The sequence below is a fragment of the Drosophila subpulchrella genome, chromosome 2L (assembly GCF_014743375.2).
Source record: "Drosophila subpulchrella strain 33 F10 #4 breed RU33 chromosome 2L, RU_Dsub_v1.1 Primary Assembly, whole genome shotgun sequence".
NCBI lineage: Eukaryota > Metazoa > Arthropoda > Insecta > Diptera > Drosophilidae > Drosophila > Drosophila subpulchrella.
This window is the reverse complement of record NC_050610.1, coordinates 3,543,232-3,564,516: the sequence shown is the minus strand read 5'-3', so window position 1 is coordinate 3,564,516 and position 21,285 is coordinate 3,543,232. Positions and strand designations below refer to the sequence as shown.

Sequence of the window (21,285 nt, the reverse complement as noted above, 5' to 3'; positions counted from 1 at the left end):
AAGAGAACAGAAATTAGCACTTGACCTGTAACTTGCAGGGGAAAAATACTGGCGACTGCAACTATATAAAAATATTGCAAATTTATACAAGCCAGGGAGTTTTTCCATGAGCGTGGATTGCAGTGCGTAAACTTATGCCATATATTGCATTTATAACGGGCTCGACGGGCTCCGAATATTATTATTATTTAAATGTGGGTCAGTCGAAATTTGCATAGCGCACTTTTTTGGGCCACCAGAGTCCTTTTTGCCCTCAAGATCGAGCGTGCGAACCCCTAGGCTTTGGCTTCGACTCTACTTCGGCTTCATGGCTTCCTGCACTCCTGCACTTTACGTCGTCAAAGGAGGGGAACTTAAAATGCAGCGCTCACAACTTTAATATAACTTAATCCCTTTTGCGGCGCCTGTGTGTGTGTAACTTACGAATTATGGCGTTAATACCACTGTGTGCTTATGAGTCCGCCGTCCCAGTGTGTGTGTATGCATGTTTGAGCTCGTGTTACTTTAGCAAGTTGACTTTGGGGATCATCATTAGAGAGCTGAGAGTGTATGTGTGAGGGCCTGCCGACATGCAGCTTGCGGTCTGAGTTTTCTCCGGCAAAGTCCCGATGACGTCAGGAGCTTAGCTCGAAGGCCGCCACAAAGAAAGTTATTTATGGAAATAATGTTAATTATCACAGTAAGCAGAAAGTTGATCCCTTTGAAAGGAACATTTGAGGGAATTCGGGGAAATCCGAGACTTTACTGGTATTTATTAGTGGTTTCTAAAACGGTACAGGAGAGTACTTTATTAAGGTCCTACATCGTTCTTTCTCTATCAATACCTTGAAAAAGCAAAGGTCTGTTCGGAAAATATGTTCTTCTATAAAATTTCTTTAACGAATATTAAGTTTTCCTTAAGCCACATCAATTTATTTTATTATTTCACACGGTATGAACAACCGAAGCAACGTGCGGTATCAAAAATTATTTTAATAAATACACAAACCGACAGCTATAATTGACTTTTGCGCGCTTTGAAAGAAATTAAATTTAAATAAAGACTTGCATGGAAAAGTCAGCACCGTACATAAAATTCTTGTCCATAAATAAGACAGTAAATTCTTAAGCATTTCAATTCGAAAGCAGACAATTGTTTCAGCTTTTCCCCTAATGTCGACTGTTATGTGATATTTATGCTCATTTTAAAGGCCCTTAAATAATTTTGATAGGTCTTCAATGTAGGGTATCATCACGAGAGCTGCTGAAAACCAGTGAAAAAATCGGAAGCCACTACAAAACCAGTTACAACCCGCTTTCCCACACATGCTCCAATCCTGCAATCCTGAAATCCTGCTATCCTGCTATCCGGCAGCACCACGAACAACCTGAGTGAGTGTCACCAGCAGCACCGCATCAGGAGCCAAATGGGTGGTGCTGGGAATCGACTTTCAGTGGCTCACGTATGCTGGAACGATTACAAAATGCTGAAAACGGAATTTGCAAAATGTCACGTCTGACGTTCGTTGGCAACTAAGACGGAAATTTACCACTAAATGACGACCAACCCCCGAACCGAGGTGGCCCCTGCCACTGGAAGGCAACCTCAGAGCTCGACGAAGTGCAAAAAAAGGAACCGAGGCGAGCTGCTGCAAATGATGGCCAAGTAAACCCAAGAGTAGGGTTCCCCAAAGGATTGCACAGTACCATAAATTGATTAGGGCTAATCCCCGAAGATGAGCGCTTACAAATTTACATTTAATTTCATCGGTTTTCCCAACACAGCCACATATGCAAATCGGTCTCAATCGGTGAGGCTCCAGCCGAAGGAATACGGTTTATTGGCATCCGCTGGCTGCATCATGGCATAGCCGTTCCAGCCTCCGGAGTCGCCACCCGCATTCGATTGCATGTTGTAGTTGCCGTAATGGCTGTAAGGATTGCCCATGGAAGCCTGTATCAGTTGCCGCTGAAGAATCTGCGCCTGCAGCTGCTGCATATTGGCGATGTTGCTGTGCTGCTGTTGCTGATGGGCCATAACAGGACCAAAGTTCTGCTGGTGGGGCTTGGTCATGTGCGAGGGAGCAGGATATCGCGGCCCTGCTCGGGAACCACTTTGCTGACAGGACGGCTGTGGAGCGACGAGTTTGTGGCCCTGTATCTGTGGAGCCTGCGGCCGTACCTGCTGCATCTGCATCTGCATCCGCTGATGCACTGCCGCCTGATGAGCGCCCATGGGCGGCTGCATGGGCACGCCGTCCACCAACACCGGATACACATTCCCGCCGAAGACGAGGCCGGTTCCATAGGCTACCATTCCATTCTGGGTGCCTTGCGGGGCACCGCCTTGCACTGGCTGACTTCCATCCGATTTCTGCAGACTAGTCATATTAGAACCGTTTCTCTGTTTTTTTTATTTCTAGAATTTTCACACTCGAATTTCAACTACCGGTCACCGAAAAGCTGATCAAAAGACTGTCTAGAGGGGGGAAATGATCTTGACAGCTTACTCTCTGCCACTCTCTCACAAACCTTTCGGACTGCTAATTAATTTGCCACTTGTAACTTCTGAGCAACAGCTTGAAACATGCTTTCCATCATGAATGAAAAGAGCCAAAGGATTTTACACCTTATCAGCACGTACTCTCTGAATTGATACACAGAGTCGGGCCCAAAGGAAGCAGGAGGCGTTTTTAATTAAGGCCAGAGTAGAACCTGAAGTAGGCAGACCAGACTGTCATAGTAAAAAACAAAGGCAGACAAGAAAGGGGAAAAAGAGATTGCTCTTAGAGATATACCTATGCAGGATAACCAATGGTGTGCATGTGGGCACTCCAATTATGCCTTCCATAATTACAGACTGTACTTTTTCAGCTACACAAGGAGAGAAAAATACTCCTGGATATACATTGCAACTCGAGAACTGATTTTTGTGTCAGTTTATTTTAGAGGTTTTAAATCACAAGCAGTTCAAAAATCACACAAAACAATTCGGCTGACCAACATAAAGACTAGAAAGTCTTTACCTTCCAAAATTCAACCCCAAACAAGTGAGTGATCGTGAAATTGTAGAGTGTAAGACTAGAAAATAAACTAGATGACCCATAGGCAATTGCAGTCTTCACAGGGCAAAATGTTTCCCGATGACTTTGACGTTGAGCCCTTCAATCCCTTCAATGTGGGCCCGCCCAATAGTGGAGCCCGCTCCGACTTTAAAATCCCCACCTGCGTTACGTATCCGCCACCGGTGTTCGTGGCCAAGCCCGAATATTTACAGGCGGAGAGTAAGCCAAAGCTGGGCACGACAAAGCTGGGCGAAGTGGCCATTTCCAAAGCCATCAACGAGGAGATGGCCGTGGCCAAGAAGCAGGCTGCAGCTATCCACGAAAAAGACCGCATTGATGCGGGCGGTGTCTCAAGGACGAAGCTCGCCGAGGATTCCAGATCAAAGGAAGCTTTGGCAAAAGACTCGCTACGCACATTGATGCCAGTGAGGTCGAGTCGACAGGCCAGTGGTGAGGGTAGGGCTAATTTCCAAGTATCCACATCGGACTCCAGTGTGGCTTCCAAGGCGAGCAGCGTTGCCAGGCAAAGTCAAGCCAGCATCGATGCCAAGGCCTCGAAAACTTCCCGGGCAAAATCGGAGGTCTCCAACAGGAGTTCTTCGAATGCTACACTCACTCCAAAGTCCATTTTGAAGTCACCAAAACCCTCTGAGTCCGCAAAAGTTTCCTTCACCGCAATCAAATCAAAAGTATCGGATAAGTCCTCGGAAACGGGATCTCAGCGATCCGTCAAATCAAAGACTGAGGAGTCACCTTCAGAAGCCTCTGTAAAACCACAAAAGACTGATTCCGTCTCCCAACACTCCATTAAGACAGAAAACCAAGATTCTCAGAAGGAGGAATCCCACGAACAACCCACCACTGATCTTATCTCCAAAATTTCCAAGGCAATGGCTTCAGAGACTAAATTCAAATCGAAAACCAACACGTCCAGTGTGCTGCCTGAATCGAAGGATGGACCCAGCTACATTCAGTCGGAAACTGCCTTATCCTACAGACAATCCTTAAACCAGCAGGCTGCCGAGCTGGCGGATCGCCTAAATGCCGGAAATGAGAACTTCAGGCGCTACAACTCAGTGGCCCGAAATCATTCGATCGCAGTACCTCAAAAACTTTCTCATGGTGATCGCATGACATTCTGGTTCAGCGATGCTGTGCTTTCTTAGGAAAATTATTTACTTATTCCGAAATTCCATAGCCAAAGACTGGTCACAATTGCTTGCTGTTGAGTCGGACGGAAAAATAAAATTTTAAACTAGCAGTTTTTATTATACCCGTTACTCGTAGAGTAAAAGGGTATACTAGATTCGTCGGAAAGTATGTAACAGGCAGAAGGAAGCGTTTCCGACCCCATAAAGTATATATATTCTTGATCAGGATCACTAGCCGAGTCGATCTAGCCATGTCCGTCTGTCCGTCTGTCCGTCTGTCCGGATGAACGCTGAGATCTCGGAAACTATGAGAGCTAGGCTATTGAGATTTGGCGTTCAGATTCCTGAGCTTCTTACGCAGCGCAAGTTTGTTTCAGTAGACTGCCACGCCCACTCTAACGCCCACAAACCGCCCAAAACTGTGGCTCCTACAGTTTTGATGTTAGATAGAAAATTTTAACTGAAATGTATTAGTCTTGTCCATACCTATCGATTGACCCAAAAAAAAATTTTCTACGCCCACTCTAACGCCCACAAACCTCCCAAGAAAAAAAGCTATGACGTCAGAGCCAGACAATGCGAAATGTTTTTACGCGTGTATGTGTGTGTATGTAAATAGTTGCCGGCCGAACTTAGCGGCAAAGAGAAAAGCACTGCCGGCGCTCAGAGAGAGCAAAGTGCGCGGCTAACTTATTCTTTTGAATAATGAATTTGTCACGCCTACCCTAACGCACACAACGCTTAAATCTGTCTTCCGCCGGTAGGTGGCGCATTTAAATCTCGCTTTGCTGCTTGCATATCTCCATTTCCCTTTGGTCGCTGAGTAACGGGTATCTGATAGTCGAGGTACTCGACTATAGCGTTCTCCCTTGTTTTTCATTAGTACTGCGGGCAAAAAGCAACGTAAATTTGTTTCAAAAATGAAAAATCGTTATTTATTATTCTAAATCAATTTCATCCCCTTCAAAGTAATCCCCTCCCGATAAAATACATTTATGCTAACGTTTTTTCCAATCCTTGAAACATGCCAAGCAATCCCTTTCCTTATTAACAGTTTGACCGGGTGGAATGAATTCATAAAACACCACACCACGGCTATCGGAAAAATAAATTCACCTTACTTTTATGCCCACATTTGGCTAACGAGATAGGGAGAAAACTAACCTGATTTGCGGTAAAACATTTTTTACGGATGTTCAGTGTCATTTATTCAAATGCGCTAAAAATTTGTGGTCACTTGTTAGTTTTGAATGCGTTGTTGACCCATAAAATATGCAAAATATATAACCTCATTTTTACAAAATATATGCGCATATAAATAAAGAATTGAAATGACAAGTCAAACTAATATAATGCATGCCACTGTTAATTAAGCAAATATATACATTTGTGACCATTCAAGATACGATAATAACAGATACAATTTTCACGATAATTCGTGCATGGGCTAGGTTTGAAATCACACTTTTAAAATGTTTTAGAAATAAAACCGAAAATGGATTTAGTCTTGAAATTTATATGATGGTAATTGGGAAACAGTTTAAAATATTTCCAATTTAAGGCTGGCCAAAAATAGTACGCCAACTGTTTGTTTGAAATTAAATTAATGGGGACAATTTGGTCGAGCGTTTTGTTTGGGGTATTGTGGTTAATTTTACTTTATTTATTACAGCGCAGAATGCTAATTGCAGCTGCCAGGGGGCAACAACAATGTTAGTTTGTTGCTGGTGGCTGCCTAATCAGCGTCAGCATTTGGCCAGGAGCCGAATCGGAATTGTGGGCCCGGAGAACCGAGTCAAACCAGCTAAAAAGGGGTGGGGTGCAACAATTATAATAAATGCCTGTGGCTTACATTTAATTGCATGTCAATTTGTAAGCCGCTGGCCCGACGAGCACACTCGTCCGTAAGTAGGCCACAATAAATGAGGCGAAGGCGAGGCGAGTGCGCAAAATATTTATATGGAAATGCGGGATTTTTATGCCTGTACTTGTACAATAAAGGAAATAACTGCAATAATGGCCACGGCGCATAAAGTACCAGAAACGACGGCAACAAACAACTTTGCCAGAGTGCAAAAACCAGCAAAGGGCTTCGAAATGAAACAAAACGCTGGGAGAAAAATATATTTAATACGAAAAGTTTTGCAATAACGGAAATGAAATGGAAATGGACGCGCGCCAATAGACATAAATGCGAGTGAACGTAAGTATATGTGGGTATTCTATTTGTATCTGTGTCCGTATCTGTGTGCCAACAGGATACAAATAGGACACGGCAGCCGGCGCGGCTGCAAAAACAACTGCAAAAACCACAGTCTCAATGCTGGCCGTGTAAAACAAAAGCGGCATCGCACAATGCAAAAACAAACAGCGAAAACCAACACGGATCTCAAAAGTAAAACTAACAACAATATCCGCAAAAAGCAATTGCACAAAGCAAAAGTGGCAACGCCATCAGATGCAGCCCACATTGCGCCTATAAAGAGCATAAAATATTAAAAAAGGTGGAAATATGCAGGCGGCGGTTTCTTTAGAAATATTTCCAAAGTAATTTGAGCGCAGAACGAATTAGTTTGAAAATTGGGAACAAAGGGCGCTACCTCAATTACTATCTTTGGAATTTTATTTTGTTTTGTTTTGATTTAACTTGGAATGTATTACTTCCAGAATCAGGATCTGATTGCTATAAATTTCATCGCATTATTTTTGAGCACTCGGCACCTTACTTCTTGAGCCTTACCAGTCGGTGTAAATTTATGAGCATCCTGCTTGTGCAAATCCAATATGTTCGTGTAGATGGGTAAACAAAGGCTGCCTAATTAATTGCTGTTCTAGAAAGGAGTGAATCCACACACACGCTCTTGTTAAACACACTTCAAACTGTCGCAGTGCAGATATTAGCAGGAATATACACACATACTACTCCCTGAACGGGGACAATCCAAAAGGCGCACTTTAAAAGCCGACATGTCTTTTTGTGCTTGGCCCACACTGCGTATGCGTAATACAATTGAATTAACGCATCCTTTGGCCCAAGGTCGCCCGAGGCAAAGGTGCGCTGCAGTAAATAATACCACCCCTTTTCGGGGGTGGGTTAGTGTGGGAGTCAAAGCAAATGTTTCCTATTGAGATAGACATAAATTCCAGCAGATTGCGACACTAACTTCTGCCTCGAGCTGATTTACTTTTGCCCTAATTATCAACTCAAATTCGATGTGCAGCGAATTTCCCATTGACAGGAAAACATTACGGCTTACAATCCGTAATTTCATTTCATGTTTGTTTGACAGCTTCAAAAGGAAATGGGTTGTTCGCCCTCAGCTCGAAATTAGTTGACAGCATTTAATACCCAGTGTGAAGTGCCACAACTTGAATTTGATTTGTCCAAGTTATTGGTCGGTTATGTATGATTTGCCTTTGCCCAAATCAACTGAAGGCAAATACTAATTAGGCATTGACAATTATTGAGGGCTAAAAGGCCTATATCTCACAGCCATGTATAAGTATATCGATTTTCTGAAATATGTTGCAAAAACTACTTTGTAATTGCATTGATTGTGGGAATTTCACCCGAGGCACGTGCACAGTGCGCACACAAACCCGACCTTTATTTATTAAATTTAACATTAAAGTTCCGCGCGTGTTTTTATCGCCTCTATCCGCACTTTCAATTAAGCCTAAATGCAGTTGATTAACAAATTCAATTTGCACGACGCGACGGCGCCTGCGGTCGAGCGTGAATTTTTCGCCGATGCAGCAAGACTTGCATAATTATCAGCCAGGCATTAAAACATTTACATTATTATCTGCGGCACTGCGTTAAAATTTAATTTATAATTTGCATAATGATAAATGAGGAGCGCTCTTAGCGACTACAGCGACTACAAATCAAGGCGGCCAAATGGCAAAAGTGAATTCAGAGAGCGGCGTCAAGTCAACGGGAAATGATTCATGGTCCCATTGTGGAGCGCCGGCTCTGATTTCGCAGTGAAAGTCAACCGAGTCATTTGTCGTCATAACTTTTGTCATTAAAAGCGGGGGGCGGCCGCCGAGGAGACTGGGCGTGGCCGGCTACGTGCCGGGTGGACAAAGGCAGTCCCCTCAGTCCCAATCCCAATCCCAGTCCCATTTCCAGTCCCAGTTCCCAAGTCCTTCAGTCCTCCGTCTCCTGTCTGTGTATACATTTTTCATAACATGCTAAACTTATATGGCGGTGCGAGTGTGTGGTTGTCTCAGGACAGCCAAGTCACGTTCCTTAATATGTCTGTGTATGCGGCCGCCTGGATAAGTGTCCACGTTGTTGTGTGGGTGCTAGTCCAACACATTTTTAATTTATTTTTATCCTACCTCCTTGCACAGTGGTGTGGATTTGGCCACAGCCTCAAGCAGCGGGTTAAGAGCCTTCTTGAACCCTCGAGTGCCGGTCAGGAACAGGCTCAGTCGTAGCCTCAGTCCAGAACTGAGTCCCTGAGAGCTGTCCCCCATAAAGTAAACAATGCACACGTCTCTGTGTCCTTTGACTTTGTTTCTATGCCTTAGAAATTGAATTTTAGTCCTCTCAAACAACTGGTTTTGAAAATTAATCTAGTATAACGTTTTTATTTTAAAAGTCTCGGATTTTATTGAGAGATTATCCGTAATGTTTTGTGTTTAGAACCTTGCAGTGGGTTGTATGATTACAGTAAGAAGCTTGCAACACAACATCACTGGACGAGTCGATCTAGCCAAGACCGTGTGTCCATCCCTTTCCAAGCAAACTAGTCTCTTTCTTATAAAGCTTTTACTTTCAATAAAACTTTCCCAAAACTCATATTTCTATTTCAGATAGTATATAAGTCGCAACAAGCCTGTTCAGACAACTATATCCTACGTATGATCGCCAAAATAAGAGCTAAAAGGAATTATCGTCATCACATATTATTTCATACAATTTTGAAAGTCATTTGCCATTTAAATATGACGGAAATAAATTATTTAAGAGTAACATAAATCTTTCACTTTAATTGATATCAAACACCTAGTATTGACATACAAACGTAATATAACCCTTAGGGCTTTAACGTACGTTAACATTTTAATTTATCGCTTTAAATATAAACCACTTGCTGGTGCATATACAAGTATAATGAGTGCAGGTCGGTTGTGATTGCTTTAGTCTTTTTCGATCAGTCTAAGACTAAAACCATGCGTTGCCTCGTTTTGGTTCCTTTCTGCATGCTTGCTTTGTTGGTCCTGTCTGCTGCCACAAAATTGCAATTTCCTTGCATGTGTCCTAAACTTCTTTTCCCTGTCTGTGGATCGGATCAATTAACCTACGGTAACATGTGCCAACTCGAATGCAAAGGAAAAGCGATAGGAAGGATTACCAAGGTCAAGGACGGATATTGCTAGTGAGAGGAATGTAAAGATCTGAAATACTTATTATAAAGATACTTATAATGGGTATTTTTGTTAATTGAAAATTTTTTATGCAACTTGGAAAAATTTTGGTTAGTATTGTTATATAAATAAATTAATTAATAATAATGTATATCAACAATATTTAAATTTTTTCTAAGAAGAATACCCTCAATTTGGCAAATACTAACTATACGAAAACTGGAACTGCTCTTTGTACAATACGCCTTTTTATACCCGTTGGAACTAAACTTATTATTTGATAAACGCTATGCTTATTTTTCGCACATCATGTTTGCCTTCCATTTAATAAATAAACTTCGTGTAAATCAATTTTTACGACCATCGGACAGTATGTAACAGGCAGATTGAAGCGATTCCGGCCACATAAAGCATATATATTCTTGATCAGGATCACTAGCCGAGTCGATCTAGCCATGTCCGTCTGTTCGTATGAACTTTGTGATATCGGATTATACTTTCAGATGTAAAAGCTTACAAATTGTAAAGTAGATAAAATGTACAGGTATATCGATTATGAAGGTGACTAGCTTACCTCAGCTAATAACGGGTATCTGATATTCGACGCACTGAAAAATTTTTTTTTTTAATTTTCATTTTACTAACAGTATAACAAAATCTTAACTAGGTAGGCGGTAATTATTAAATTCAACATTTCAAGCAACAGATTGAAACGAGTCAAGTCGCACCAATTTTTGTCAACGAAGTAAGATCAATGGATAAACTTACCGGAAAACTCGTTCATATGCTGTCTGTGGCGTCTGTTTTTCTAAGCAAGAACCTAATTTTCTATGGATTTATAATTGGACTGTTGATCACAATTTTTATTCGGCTTTATGTTTCTAAACGCTTTCAACGTTTGACAATTGTAATCTGGAGGAACCTATTCAATCATGAGGATGAACATGAGGACGAAGATGAAAACCCCGACGATGAAGGATTCTTAGAGGATGATTATCTGTTCAGGGACCTGAATCCGGAGCAGAGTGTTGAGCTGCACCGTCGTCGACGCTTTGAGGCAGCAGCTGAGGCCATGAAAAACGAGGCTCATAAGGAATTAATTGAAGGATCCAAAAAGAGTCCCCAACTAAGGCGAAGGGAAACCATCAATTAAACGCAGAACAGTACTAAATACTAAGAAACTTAACCAGTTAATATTCCTGTTTCAAGAAATGCTAAAAATAGGACACACTTGGACTTCCGTTCCAGGACCAAATGTCCAAACGAAATCAACTAAATACAGTTCCAGGCCCAGTCGTAATCCTTTGAAATTAATTTGCTGCCATTGCCTTCGTGTCTGGGGTCTTACAATTCCGTTGGCCATTTTAATTGGTTTGCGAGCACATAAGCCGGCCATAAGTCGCCAGGTGGATCTGTAGCAAGGGTAAAAATGGTTATATATATTTGTTCAGCTGGCCGGAGCCAAGAGCCAGAAAGGGGCAGTTGGCTCACGGCCTGGACAATTGTGGCGAATGGAAGGCGCTTAAGATTAAAAAGCGTCACGGGGACTGAATGCGATGGCAAAACCACAAGGCAAACACAAACACAAATAGAGATGAGAGGGTATGAGAAGGTCTAAAGGGGTTCTGAGGGGTACCCGAGTGGGTAGGAGTGGCAAAATAAATATGTAAGTAATAACTAACAGGGTAGTCGAGGTTGAATAAACATATGAACGTATAACAATACAAAAATAAAAAGAGCTTCGAAACATTTTGTTGCACTTGGTGCCTATTTAATATTTTTAAATATAAATAAGGGTTTTATTTTGAGACATTTAATACCTTTATTCGAGTTAAAGCTAACTTAATACTTTTTAAATAAAAAACTGCATTTTTTCCTGTAAGGGGTATCATCCAGCCGACTTAGCTCGCTGTGCTGCCGCCCACATGTCCAAAAGCAAACATTTTAAAGTTCAAAAGAAGGTCCTTAACCTGCAGCCGGGGGCGGATTGCACTTGCACTCACGTACATCACTCGCAGCTGATGTTGTCGCTGATGTTGCTGGTTGCTGGTGGCTGGTTGTTGGTGTTGCATGAGCTGCTGCTGCCTTTGTGCAGTTGCAACTGCAGCTGCTGTGGGCTGCTAAATGAAGTGAGTGTCAACGCAAATGCAAACAAATGGAAGGAGCGCATAAAGCGAAAAGTAAAAGGCGTCGCAAATCAACAGAGGACTTCCATCAAGTGAGGCGACAGGACCTGCCACACCCCTCGGCCCCCCGCCCCCCCGGCGACTCTCTATTTCGACTCCAACTCCCCGGCCAGACAAATGAGGTCAGTGCTCCAGGCTAGCACTCCCATTGTTGTTTAGTTTTAATAATATTAATGCACACTAAAGTGCAAAAAGAATGCATTTAAATATTTCTCGTTGAGTTGATGCCACAAAAGGTGTTTTAATGAAAGTTCTAGAGAAAGCAAAGTGTTATTACTATTCAAAGTATATACCATTATCCATTTTAAGGAAATGCATTTCCTGTTTAAGTAAGCCATCGTGAACTAAAAAATAAAGTACTGGCAGGCCAATAAATTAACAGGGCAAAGGATATAGTTTTAAGTTATTCAATATAAGAAAAACTTCAAAATCCGTGATGATTTGGCCACTTAGACATTTTTTTAAAAGCTTTCTAAAAGTTATACGTCGCACTTGTTCTGTGTTGTGGCAACTTTAAACTCTCTTTCACCCTCTAAAAACCAACTTTGCCATTTGCATTTGGCTTATATGCATGGGTAATTATTTCTTGCCTTGCATTTTCCATTTCATTAGTTTGCCAGAACCCGCTCCGTTTTTCATTGTTTGCTGCTTAAATGAAATTTTTAATTAAGAAAGCAAGCAGAATGGAGAGACGACTTCGAGTTCGATGAGTTCCCGAGGCGAGTGTACATGTTTTATGGGCCACCAAAAACTTGGTCAATCCCTGCTCTAGCTCCATGCCATTTGTTGGTTTTCGCAAACTTTACGCATTTTGAGCTCGTCCGAGCGAGAGTTCGCATTTTGTTTTAATTTATTTCCTCTGTTTAAAGCTCATTAAGCGCATTTGCACGCCGCTGTGCATCGATTAACAATGGAAATAATATAAATTAATCTTATAATGAATTTATATTGAATTAATATTAAATTTAGTTGGCATTATCATGTACGCGCCAAAGTCAAACAGCAGCGAAAACAAAAATGATTAATTCCATCAGGACTTCATGCTGCAACGCTTTGGTGGATTAAAACATTGGGCCATTGTTCGATAAACATCATAAATTCATAAATAAATACGAGAGGACAAATGTAAATACAGGAGAATATCCATAATTGCAAATTGACAAGCTAAATAATTGCTATGTAACCTGGAAGCCGAAAGCCGTTTAACAAAAGCAACCGAACTTTGTATACCTAAGGTATCCCCACTTACCCGATTCCTTTTTGAACTTTTTTGTTCATTTATTATTTAAAACAAATATTGCAAGTATTTATCCCAGCATAAGAGCCTTTAACATATTACTTTAGTACTTTATTGAAAACACTTTCCTCTTCCCTTAGCCTTTTGTATACAAATTAAATATTATTGAATTTCATGGCAATGTGCTATTTACATAATAATAAAAATATTTATTTCATTTTCCGATATGTTGACTTTTGTTAAACTTCACCCGAAATCGCATTATTTTATTATTTTTTGTGTCATTGTCCCCTGCCTTGGCTTATTATGCCATCTATGCGGTGTGTGACTCCGATATTCCTTCACAGATATTTCTATGCGGCGCGAGCTCGCTTTACACAATGGTGTGAATACTTAAATTGAATAAATGGCAAATTGCACACCAAAAAGGGTGTTCCAGTGGGAGAGGCTCACGTGTCGCCTGGTATTTGCATTTGGTTCGGTTCTACGACTCTTTTAACGCCAGCAGACGGCTCCTTACTAAACCATTTCGAATCCCTGCTCCGGTTGCTCTGGCTTATAGTACATACATCTGTCTTGCGCTCCTTCCCAGCGTATTATTTCGTTGCATTCTCTGCACTGAAAGGACCATTCGTGTTGGGGCATAAATGAAAGGATATTCCCGGTGCTCAAGGGGAGTTTCAAATATTTTTGAGTTTACTATCCTCTTAAAAAGAATATTGTCTGGGATAGACTTGGAATAGATCTATAATTATGTACAAAATATCTCCATACATTTTGAAAATGTCTTTAACTATAATATGTAAAAAGATAATTCCTATAAAATATAAAAAAAATAAACGGAAAAAGTAGTCATAGATAATTATTCTACACTATTTGGCGTCGATAGGATGAAGAGTATTAAATTAAAACTTTTCAAAGTAAGTATTACATTGAAATTAATTTGTTGAAAAGCAATACCACAAATCCAAATTCTGGACTCTTTAATATAGAAATGAAAATGAATAGAAACGACTTTATAATATTTAGTCTTGAATCTATACTTTTAATACAACCAGAATTAAATCTTAACTTTCGGTTTTTAATGGTACTGAATTCTCTTCAAAGAAGCATAATACATTTTTTCACCGATCTTGTTATTATTTATTATCTTAGGAAAACCCCTATTTTTAAAGATTTTTGGAGATTTTGATAGAAACTTTCGTGGCGACCCTGTAACCGTGTCGTATTTGTGTTCGTTTTCGCATTTGTGCCAAGCAAACTCATTCAAGTGGCATTATAAACTAAGTTAAAGCGACAATTTCACCCGTACCTTATTGCTTATTTGTTTGCATTCGCTTGTCGCTGCAAATCGAAGTTCTGTCGTAGCCATGTGCAAACAGTTCCTCATTCCCAGTCCTTTTCCCGCCCCTTTTTTGATTGTGTTACCTGTAGGGAGGTGGCCTCAACCATATTGTATATATCCTTAAAGGGAGCCTGACTAGGAAAACATTTGAACTTATACTTATTTTTTAGAAAGAAGAAATTGAATATGTATATGGTCTAAAAATATTTTATTTTCACCAAAAATACAATTAAATATAATATTATGTTTTCTTAAGACTTTTTAGGCGAAAACACTTGACTTGGCTTGAAGGAATATGTCTGAGTGGAATATCGCTGGCACTTTGTCTCAGTCGGCAATTAGGAGGCACATTAATCATACGCCACGTTGCCAATAAACTTGTTGAGGACATGAATCAGCGACAGTTCAACGACATTAGCCTTTTGTTTCCACTGAGAAAAATATTTGATGAGTGAAACTTTGAAAAGATAATCGTATAGTTTTACTGTACAAAATAAACGAATTGCGAAATGCGGTTTTAGACTTTGAGAACAAAAGTTTGGGTTACTTTGTATATGTTTTTTGCCATTTGGTACCTTTGTTTTTGCGAAATTCACCTAAATATTAACATAAGCCCAGTTTTTTCTTTCATTGAGCCCAAGCGAAGCATTACATAAACAAATCGTATGTTTTTTTGTGCCACTTCTAGCAAATAAGACGGGTATCCCGTATACAAATTGTTGAAAATACTTAATACTTACTGATTTGAATTGCTTTGAAGAGTAACAATTTTCTGCTAGTGCTTCGCTGTAGCTGCCTCTCGGAGGTCCTTGTCTTGTTGACTCTGCCTTATCTTAATTGTGGTCGGTGTAGTTCGTGGCAGAACGCATGTGGCGGCCATTTTCGTGAGCTCCGGATGAAGTGCAGCTAATGACTTTGTTTGCCGGCGCGCGATGATGGATCGTCATGGCCATCTGCCGTGGAAAATGGCCTAATGCCGCAGCTCGTTCAGTTCAGCAAGAGCCCCACCTGCTGGACGGTTGTCAATCTGGTTTGCTTGTCCAACGATGATACACCGCTGCCTACAGCTTCCTTTTTGGCTGCCCAGGCTCCTCATCCTCCTCGTGATATTTCTCTGCCTGATTGCAGGACCTGCGGACGGCTGTTGCCGCTGCTGTCTCGGCATGGAATGCGTCAATTGCTGCGCCTGGTGCCCGAGAACAAGGCCTCCAGCTGACGGCTGAAGTAAGTTTACTTCTTAGAAAGTGTTACAAGTTATAAAATGTAAAATTAATAATAACTATACTTAGAGGTGACACCGAAATCTGTAACATTCTGTACACCTAGTGATTACATTTCAATGCATAAAATTGTTTAGCCCCAGCGTTCAGTTTAACTTCCGACAGAGTGCTCTTTACTTGTGAAACACACTTTCGCACTGCGACTGTGAGCTTCATAATTCGCATGCAAGACACATGAATTCATTGCCCGAAAAGCAGAAGGCTGACAAAGTGCTCTCCCAGTGACCCACTCCGCCCCTCCAGTTTCCCAGTTTCCCCATTTTCCGACTGTCGACTGACTGAGTGACGGACTGAGGGACTTCCTGACAGCCAATAAATGTCACTTTGGCCCGGCTGATGCATGAATACATCCGTCGCCTGGTGTCTCCCCAAACAGGACCTGGGAACTCTCCGAAGTGGCAGCTTATAAAGTCCTGCTGTGTCGCCCAGATAATTGACAGCGATGTGACGAAGAAATTGAAACAGACAGTTGCCTAGATGCGAATTTAAAGGTAAGCAGCTGCAAATGACTGGGTCGAGTCGAAAGTTAGGATGTCGTAGCATTCATAAATATTGTACCAATGGGATGGCTGTTAGGCAGGACACTTAGCAGACAATACATGGCCCCCAGAAAGTTGGCCAAGTCATCGACATGTGGATGAGCCATGACAAGTAGTCAAATAGCCTCTTCACTTGCGCCCTAATTGCCGAAAAAGCGCTTACAGTCACAGAGCAGAGGTCAGCGAAAGTCAAAAGTCTAGACAGCCGACAAATGTTACATGCGACTCCCATTAAGCTGCTCCAACTGCGGCCATAATCCGCTCCATTGGTTCGGGTATAATGTGGATATGGATGTGGATATGGTAAACCGTTTAAGGGGTCCGTAAATCCGATTAACTATGCATGCGAGTGCCATCGGAGAATATGAGATATGAAATTAATTCGGTGCACCATGAAACACACGTCAGAAACTCATTTGGCCAGCAGAGCTCCGTGCGATCCGGAGATCCGTGTAAGCGTTAAAGCGCCGACATGACTGCGGACAGGACACGCTTCAGCCGGGATGAGGATGTGATGAAACGGGATGCGATGCGATGGTTTCGCCATGCAGCAAACCAAATATTAGCTCTACAGCTGCACAGTTTTTCAATTAAATTCGCCCAATGCTCCTTCAATCGTGCATTAAAATGAAAATTTAATCACGGCAACGGCGATGGTTGCGAAATGAATCGCATTCGCAGAACTGACCCCACGACAGTAGCTGGCGAAGGAAAAATGTGAGGCATCCGCCAGGGTGGCGCATACGTATTGTGGGGAAATATGTAATTAAATTTTTCCCTCGCTTGTCGTGGCTTTGTACGCTCACGATGATGGTTTTTGTTAAGGCATCAAGGGGTAGTAAAGGTACTCCGCCCTGCAACTGGCTACTAAGCAGCTGGAATGTAAATGACTAACTGCATAAGCTCTTGTAAGAATGGCTCTTGTTTTGCCAGGATCTTGATTCGGGAATTTACCACACCTTATGCCAAGAAGGGGAGAAAATGGTAACCTAAAATACAATATATATAATGATCCTGAAAATTGTGTGGCACTTCTAGCACAAATCTTTGTTAAAAAGCATGCTGTGAAAAAAGAACGTAATATTTCAAAAAAAGAATCATTGTACAACCAATAATAAATTGTAGCATACTTTTAGACACCTTTACTAGTTAACTTCCTTAACTCGGAGTTCCTATAAGCTAAAATAGTTATGCAAAAATCTCATATTTTATAAAATCTTTTTTAAATATTACCTAGCATTCAAAATTTCACATAACATAAGCTTTTCAAAACACTATTTCAAGTTGTTAGGACAACAAGATAGGAAAGTTCGAGTTACAGGTGTCTTCTAGTTAGACGTTTATTGTTATTATTCTGTCCGCCAAGTAAACGATTCCGCTACAGCTCTTAACACGTTGGCTTGCCCCCTTGCTAATGGGTAACAATTAATCGTTTCCATGTGCGAGTTTCCTCACGTGCCCGTTCATTATTTTAAAATGCGCATCACAAGTGCTGGATATATATTTGTTTATCGCTGGCACCGACTTGCAGCCCGTTTAAAATGGCTGTGGCAAGACTTTGACCACACGCCCACACATTCACGCTGGGGAAAGGAGAAAAGCGCGCGCACACACGATTTTCCACGCTGATAGAATGAATGGAAATGAATGAATGAGGAATTTCACTTACCCCCATTCACATCCACATGAACATCCGCATTCATGTCCATGGCTGCAGCTTTCTTATCGCTGCGCTGGGCTGCGCGCTGCATTTATATTTAAATGTATTTAAACGACCGACAATTTGAGAGCATCGTCGTTGTCAGGGGCAGAGCTCCGTGGTCCGGACAGCCACCACCCCACTCCCACTCCCACTCCCCCTCATTTGCAGTCCGGCCAAGGAGTCGAGAAGGACCCAGGACGAAGAAGGATCCGCCTCCAGCTGCAGTCCCATTTGTTTGCGCCCTGCTCGGCTTTGGCTTTCTCTGGGGTTTTTGGCCAGGCTGCTCGGGCTGAGATAAAAGTAAATATGTGGCACTGGTTGCGGCTTGGCGGTTTCATTTTGGCTGCGCTTCGGCTTTCGGACTCGCTTGTTTTCCGCTGCAAGTGCGTTCTAGCGTAATTTTTAATTTATTCACGCTCAGCCCGGATCGGCCGCACTTAATTAATATTTCGAAAATATTAACATTTGGTATGGAAACCTAGTTTCTGAGTTCACGTTCGAATGAGCACACAGCTTTGCTTTCGCTTGAACCACAATAAATATTATTTTACTGCAGGAAAACACTTCTAGGGGGATCTTTAGATAGATCTTTTCTTATTTCTGATCCAGAATTGAAGTCTAGCTTACCCTAAAGATGTACATGCCTTTTGACAAAAATAACACGACACAAGTTGCTCAGATATTTGTTCGGTTCGGTGGGACTTTTCCGCGAGCAGCTCATTCTGTCGAAAAGTTTGGCACATTGGAAACTAATTTGCTCTTGTAATGGAAAATAAGTTTCTGGCAACTTCCGACACGTCCTCCAACGACCCGCTTGCATTTGAAATGTGAATTTAATAATTTCGGGGTTTGGCAGCCAGCGCGAATCTAATTGCTGAATAAATACGGAAAATAGTGAATGCCAAACGCTCCACGAATATAATTAACTTTCTAAAAAGTAAATAGAATCTTGACTGCAAACTAAAGACAACAGCTGTTAATGAGTGGAGTTGCTGGCAAGTTTGTGCCCCGGCAGCCGCAACTTTCAACAAGAAGTCATTGTTCCCCGGCCAAGTGCAACTACTACCACTCGTAACTCACCCAGCTGGCGGCGCCCCCGCAATCGCTGCCGACGCCCGCTTAGTTAATATTTGCCAAGTTTATGGCAAGTGGAAAAGTTGAGGTTGAACCCCGGCTCGAAAGTGGCTGCAAGTGATATGGGTAAGAAGTATTGATTTACCGTAGCACAGAGCCAAGTCGGGCTAGACCCGCTGACGCTAAAGCCCCCTGAAGAAGCAGACGTCGCGCCAGTGTCGCTGTCGCTGGCCAATCCCCTCCTTCGGCTTCCGTGGCCGTCGCCATGTCTGCTGCCACCAGCAAAAGCGGAAACGGAAGCCGGAGCAAGTGAAGCGGACTCCCAGGACACTCGCGGATCGATGCGACGATGCCCTGTCCCAGAGGGAAAAATTAACTTCTTAGCTTGGGATAACAAACGCAAACTATTAAAAGCAAATAAATCTATAAAAAAGTAGAATATATTTGTACCCAAATGTATACTAAGTTTTCTGCCAGATTGTTTTAATAAGTCTTCTGAATACTTTAAAGATATATTAAATGTAAGATATATTAAAAGGACTAAAACTATTTTTAATAACAAAAAAAAAAAAATATTTATAGCACAACCAATATTAAGATAGTTATTTGGATGATGTGTCAAAGTCGACTTTTTAAAAAATAATTTTTATAAAATTAAGAAAATACATTCTGTTACTCTCCTTTGAAAATTATCTAAGCCTATACATGGATACCAAAAAAAAACAGCTACAAATGTATAATTCTTGAAAGGTGTTAATATAAATACATATAAAATGTTTTTCCTTAACTCATATTACCCACAAAGCTAACACTCCCGATTCCTTCGAGTGAGTGTATCTCGACCACAACAGCAGCAATCTCGGTACATAACTCGCAGTTTTTAGCCCTCGTCACTGTTCTTTTCCTGCCGCTCGCTACTCGCAGGCAAATGTTGGACATTTTACGGTTTGGGAAGTGTCAACGGTGCTGTTGCCTGGAAAGAACGAGGGGAAACACTGTCAGTCCGCTCTAAGACAAACATTTTATTTATCGTTTCCTAGGGGAGCAAACGAATGGAAATATTTTAAGACTCCTACCAGGAAACTTAAGAACAAGTGCTGCAATTAGCTATTTTAGTGGAGAAGGAATCATCATTGATATTATTTTCGTAGAGATACAATGTTGCCTCGAGTTTCTCTCATTGGGTTGGACGTCTAAATGGAGTCGGAAACATTGCACTTTTCTTGGTCACGCTTCAACCAATTTCATTTCGCTCCCCTGATATTTCAGCAATTTTGCTCTGCTGCGGTGCAAAAACATACCGTCAGCAATTGATGCCATGGCTACTGCTGCTTTTATTACCATCGTCGTGCGAACGACAAACAAAATGCCGCAAAACTGTGTGAAATGCTTCCGAAATGGGCAATAATGGCATTAGGCAGTGCACAGCAAAAATGTTCAAAAAATACAGACCAAATGAAAATAATCGCAAATCGAATGGAAATATCAGACATATTTTAGATTAGTGTTCTGGTTGGCGAATTTCAATCAGCTCTAAATGGTTATCTGTGTTCGGAAGCCTTCAACAAAATTATGGAATTTGCAACATTTGAAACCACCAATCATGAAAATTGGCAATTTCGAGAAGCTCTCGACCAGATTGAGCGACTTGAGAGCTCTATGAGAAACATTTAAAAATTAAATCGAGAAATGCCAGCAGTTTTAAGCCGGCATTTGGCAGGAAACAATGAAACTTGAGGCTCAAGTGCAGCAAAGCTCTTATCGGAAAAGCGGGAGAGTGGGGGAAAGTGCGGCGAAAGTTTTAAGCGTCTTTGCACGCATACAATTTCTCATGAGCAGCAAATACAATTGCACAATAAAAACTCACAGGACCCAGACAGGATTAAGAACAAGAAGAGGGCTGAGACAGGCGAAAGCCGTGCAAAGGCTTAAGCGAAAGGAGTTTTAAGAGCTTCCCGGCAGCCAAATGTTTCATTTTTTCCCCTTACATTAAGAGCAGAAAACTGTTATCCTCGCGCCTCCGAAAATAAAAAGGAGCCTTTGAAATTGAGGCGGAGTCGCATTCCCATAATGTCTGCCCCGTTTTTTCAACTGCAGACGCAGCTGTCATTCCATTAATGCTTTTATGGCGCTTCAAACTGTTGCCAAAATGAGTCCATCGAAATTAAAGGTAATACGCCGAAACTTTGGCCATTAAAAAGGAGAGCATTTGAGTGGAAACAATTGGCATTCATTTGAGTAACTCTTTCAAATCCCAATTTAACCGGACCCACTGTCGTGGCTATCTTATATTGAAAATCGCAGAAAGTTGGGCGAAGAAAAACACTGTGTTCGTTGCTGACCTTTCG

The 21,285-nt window shown here is 41.6% G+C and overlaps 3 protein-coding genes across 4 annotated transcripts; 2 read left to right on the top strand and 1 right to left on the bottom strand.

Moving 5' to 3' along the window:
* Window positions 1–1,718: 1,718 nt before the first annotated feature.
* Window positions 1,719–2,464, bottom strand: LOC119547042. Its single transcript, XM_037853718.1, has one exon. It carries the CDS (start codon window positions 2,366–2,368, stop codon window positions 1,784–1,786), a length of 585 nt encoding a protein of 194 aa, XP_037709646.1. The 5' UTR covers window positions 2,369–2,464; the 3' UTR covers window positions 1,719–1,783.
* A 408-nt stretch (window positions 2,465–2,872) lies between these two features.
* On the top strand, window positions 2,873–4,305 carry LOC119547041. Of its 2 annotated transcripts, none has more exons than XM_037853715.1 (2): window positions 2,873–3,029; window positions 3,088–4,305. In XM_037853715.1, exon 2 carries the CDS (start codon window positions 3,113–3,115, stop codon window positions 4,208–4,210), a length of 1,098 nt encoding a protein of 365 aa, XP_037709643.1. In that variant the 5' UTR covers window positions 2,873–3,029; window positions 3,088–3,112; the 3' UTR covers window positions 4,211–4,305. The 2 variants fall into 2 exon arrangements, with proteins under 2 accessions (XP_037709643.1, XP_037709644.1); XM_037853716.1 differs by having other exon boundaries at window positions 2,907–3,029; window positions 3,098–4,305.
* Window positions 4,306–10,278: 5,973 nt separating this feature from the next.
* On the top strand, window positions 10,279–10,858 carry LOC119548152. The gene has a single exon (XM_037855252.1). The coding sequence runs from the start codon at window positions 10,329–10,331 to the stop codon at window positions 10,725–10,727; it is 399 nt and encodes a 132-aa protein (XP_037711180.1). The 5' UTR covers window positions 10,279–10,328; the 3' UTR covers window positions 10,728–10,858.
* The last annotated feature ends 10,427 nt before the right edge of the window (window positions 10,859–21,285 follow it).

Bases quoted from the DNA above. Each gene is read 5' to 3' on its own strand.
- LOC119547042 (XM_037853718.1), bottom strand. From the start codon at position 2,368: ATGACTAGTCTGCAGAAATCGGATGGAAGTCAGCCAGTGCAAGGCGGT.
- LOC119547041 (XM_037853715.1), top strand. From the start codon at position 3,113: ATGTTTCCCGATGACTTTGACGTTGAGCCCTTCAATCCCTTCAATGTG.
- LOC119548152 (XM_037855252.1), top strand. From the start codon at position 10,329: ATGGATAAACTTACCGGAAAACTCGTTCATATGCTGTCTGTGGCGTCT.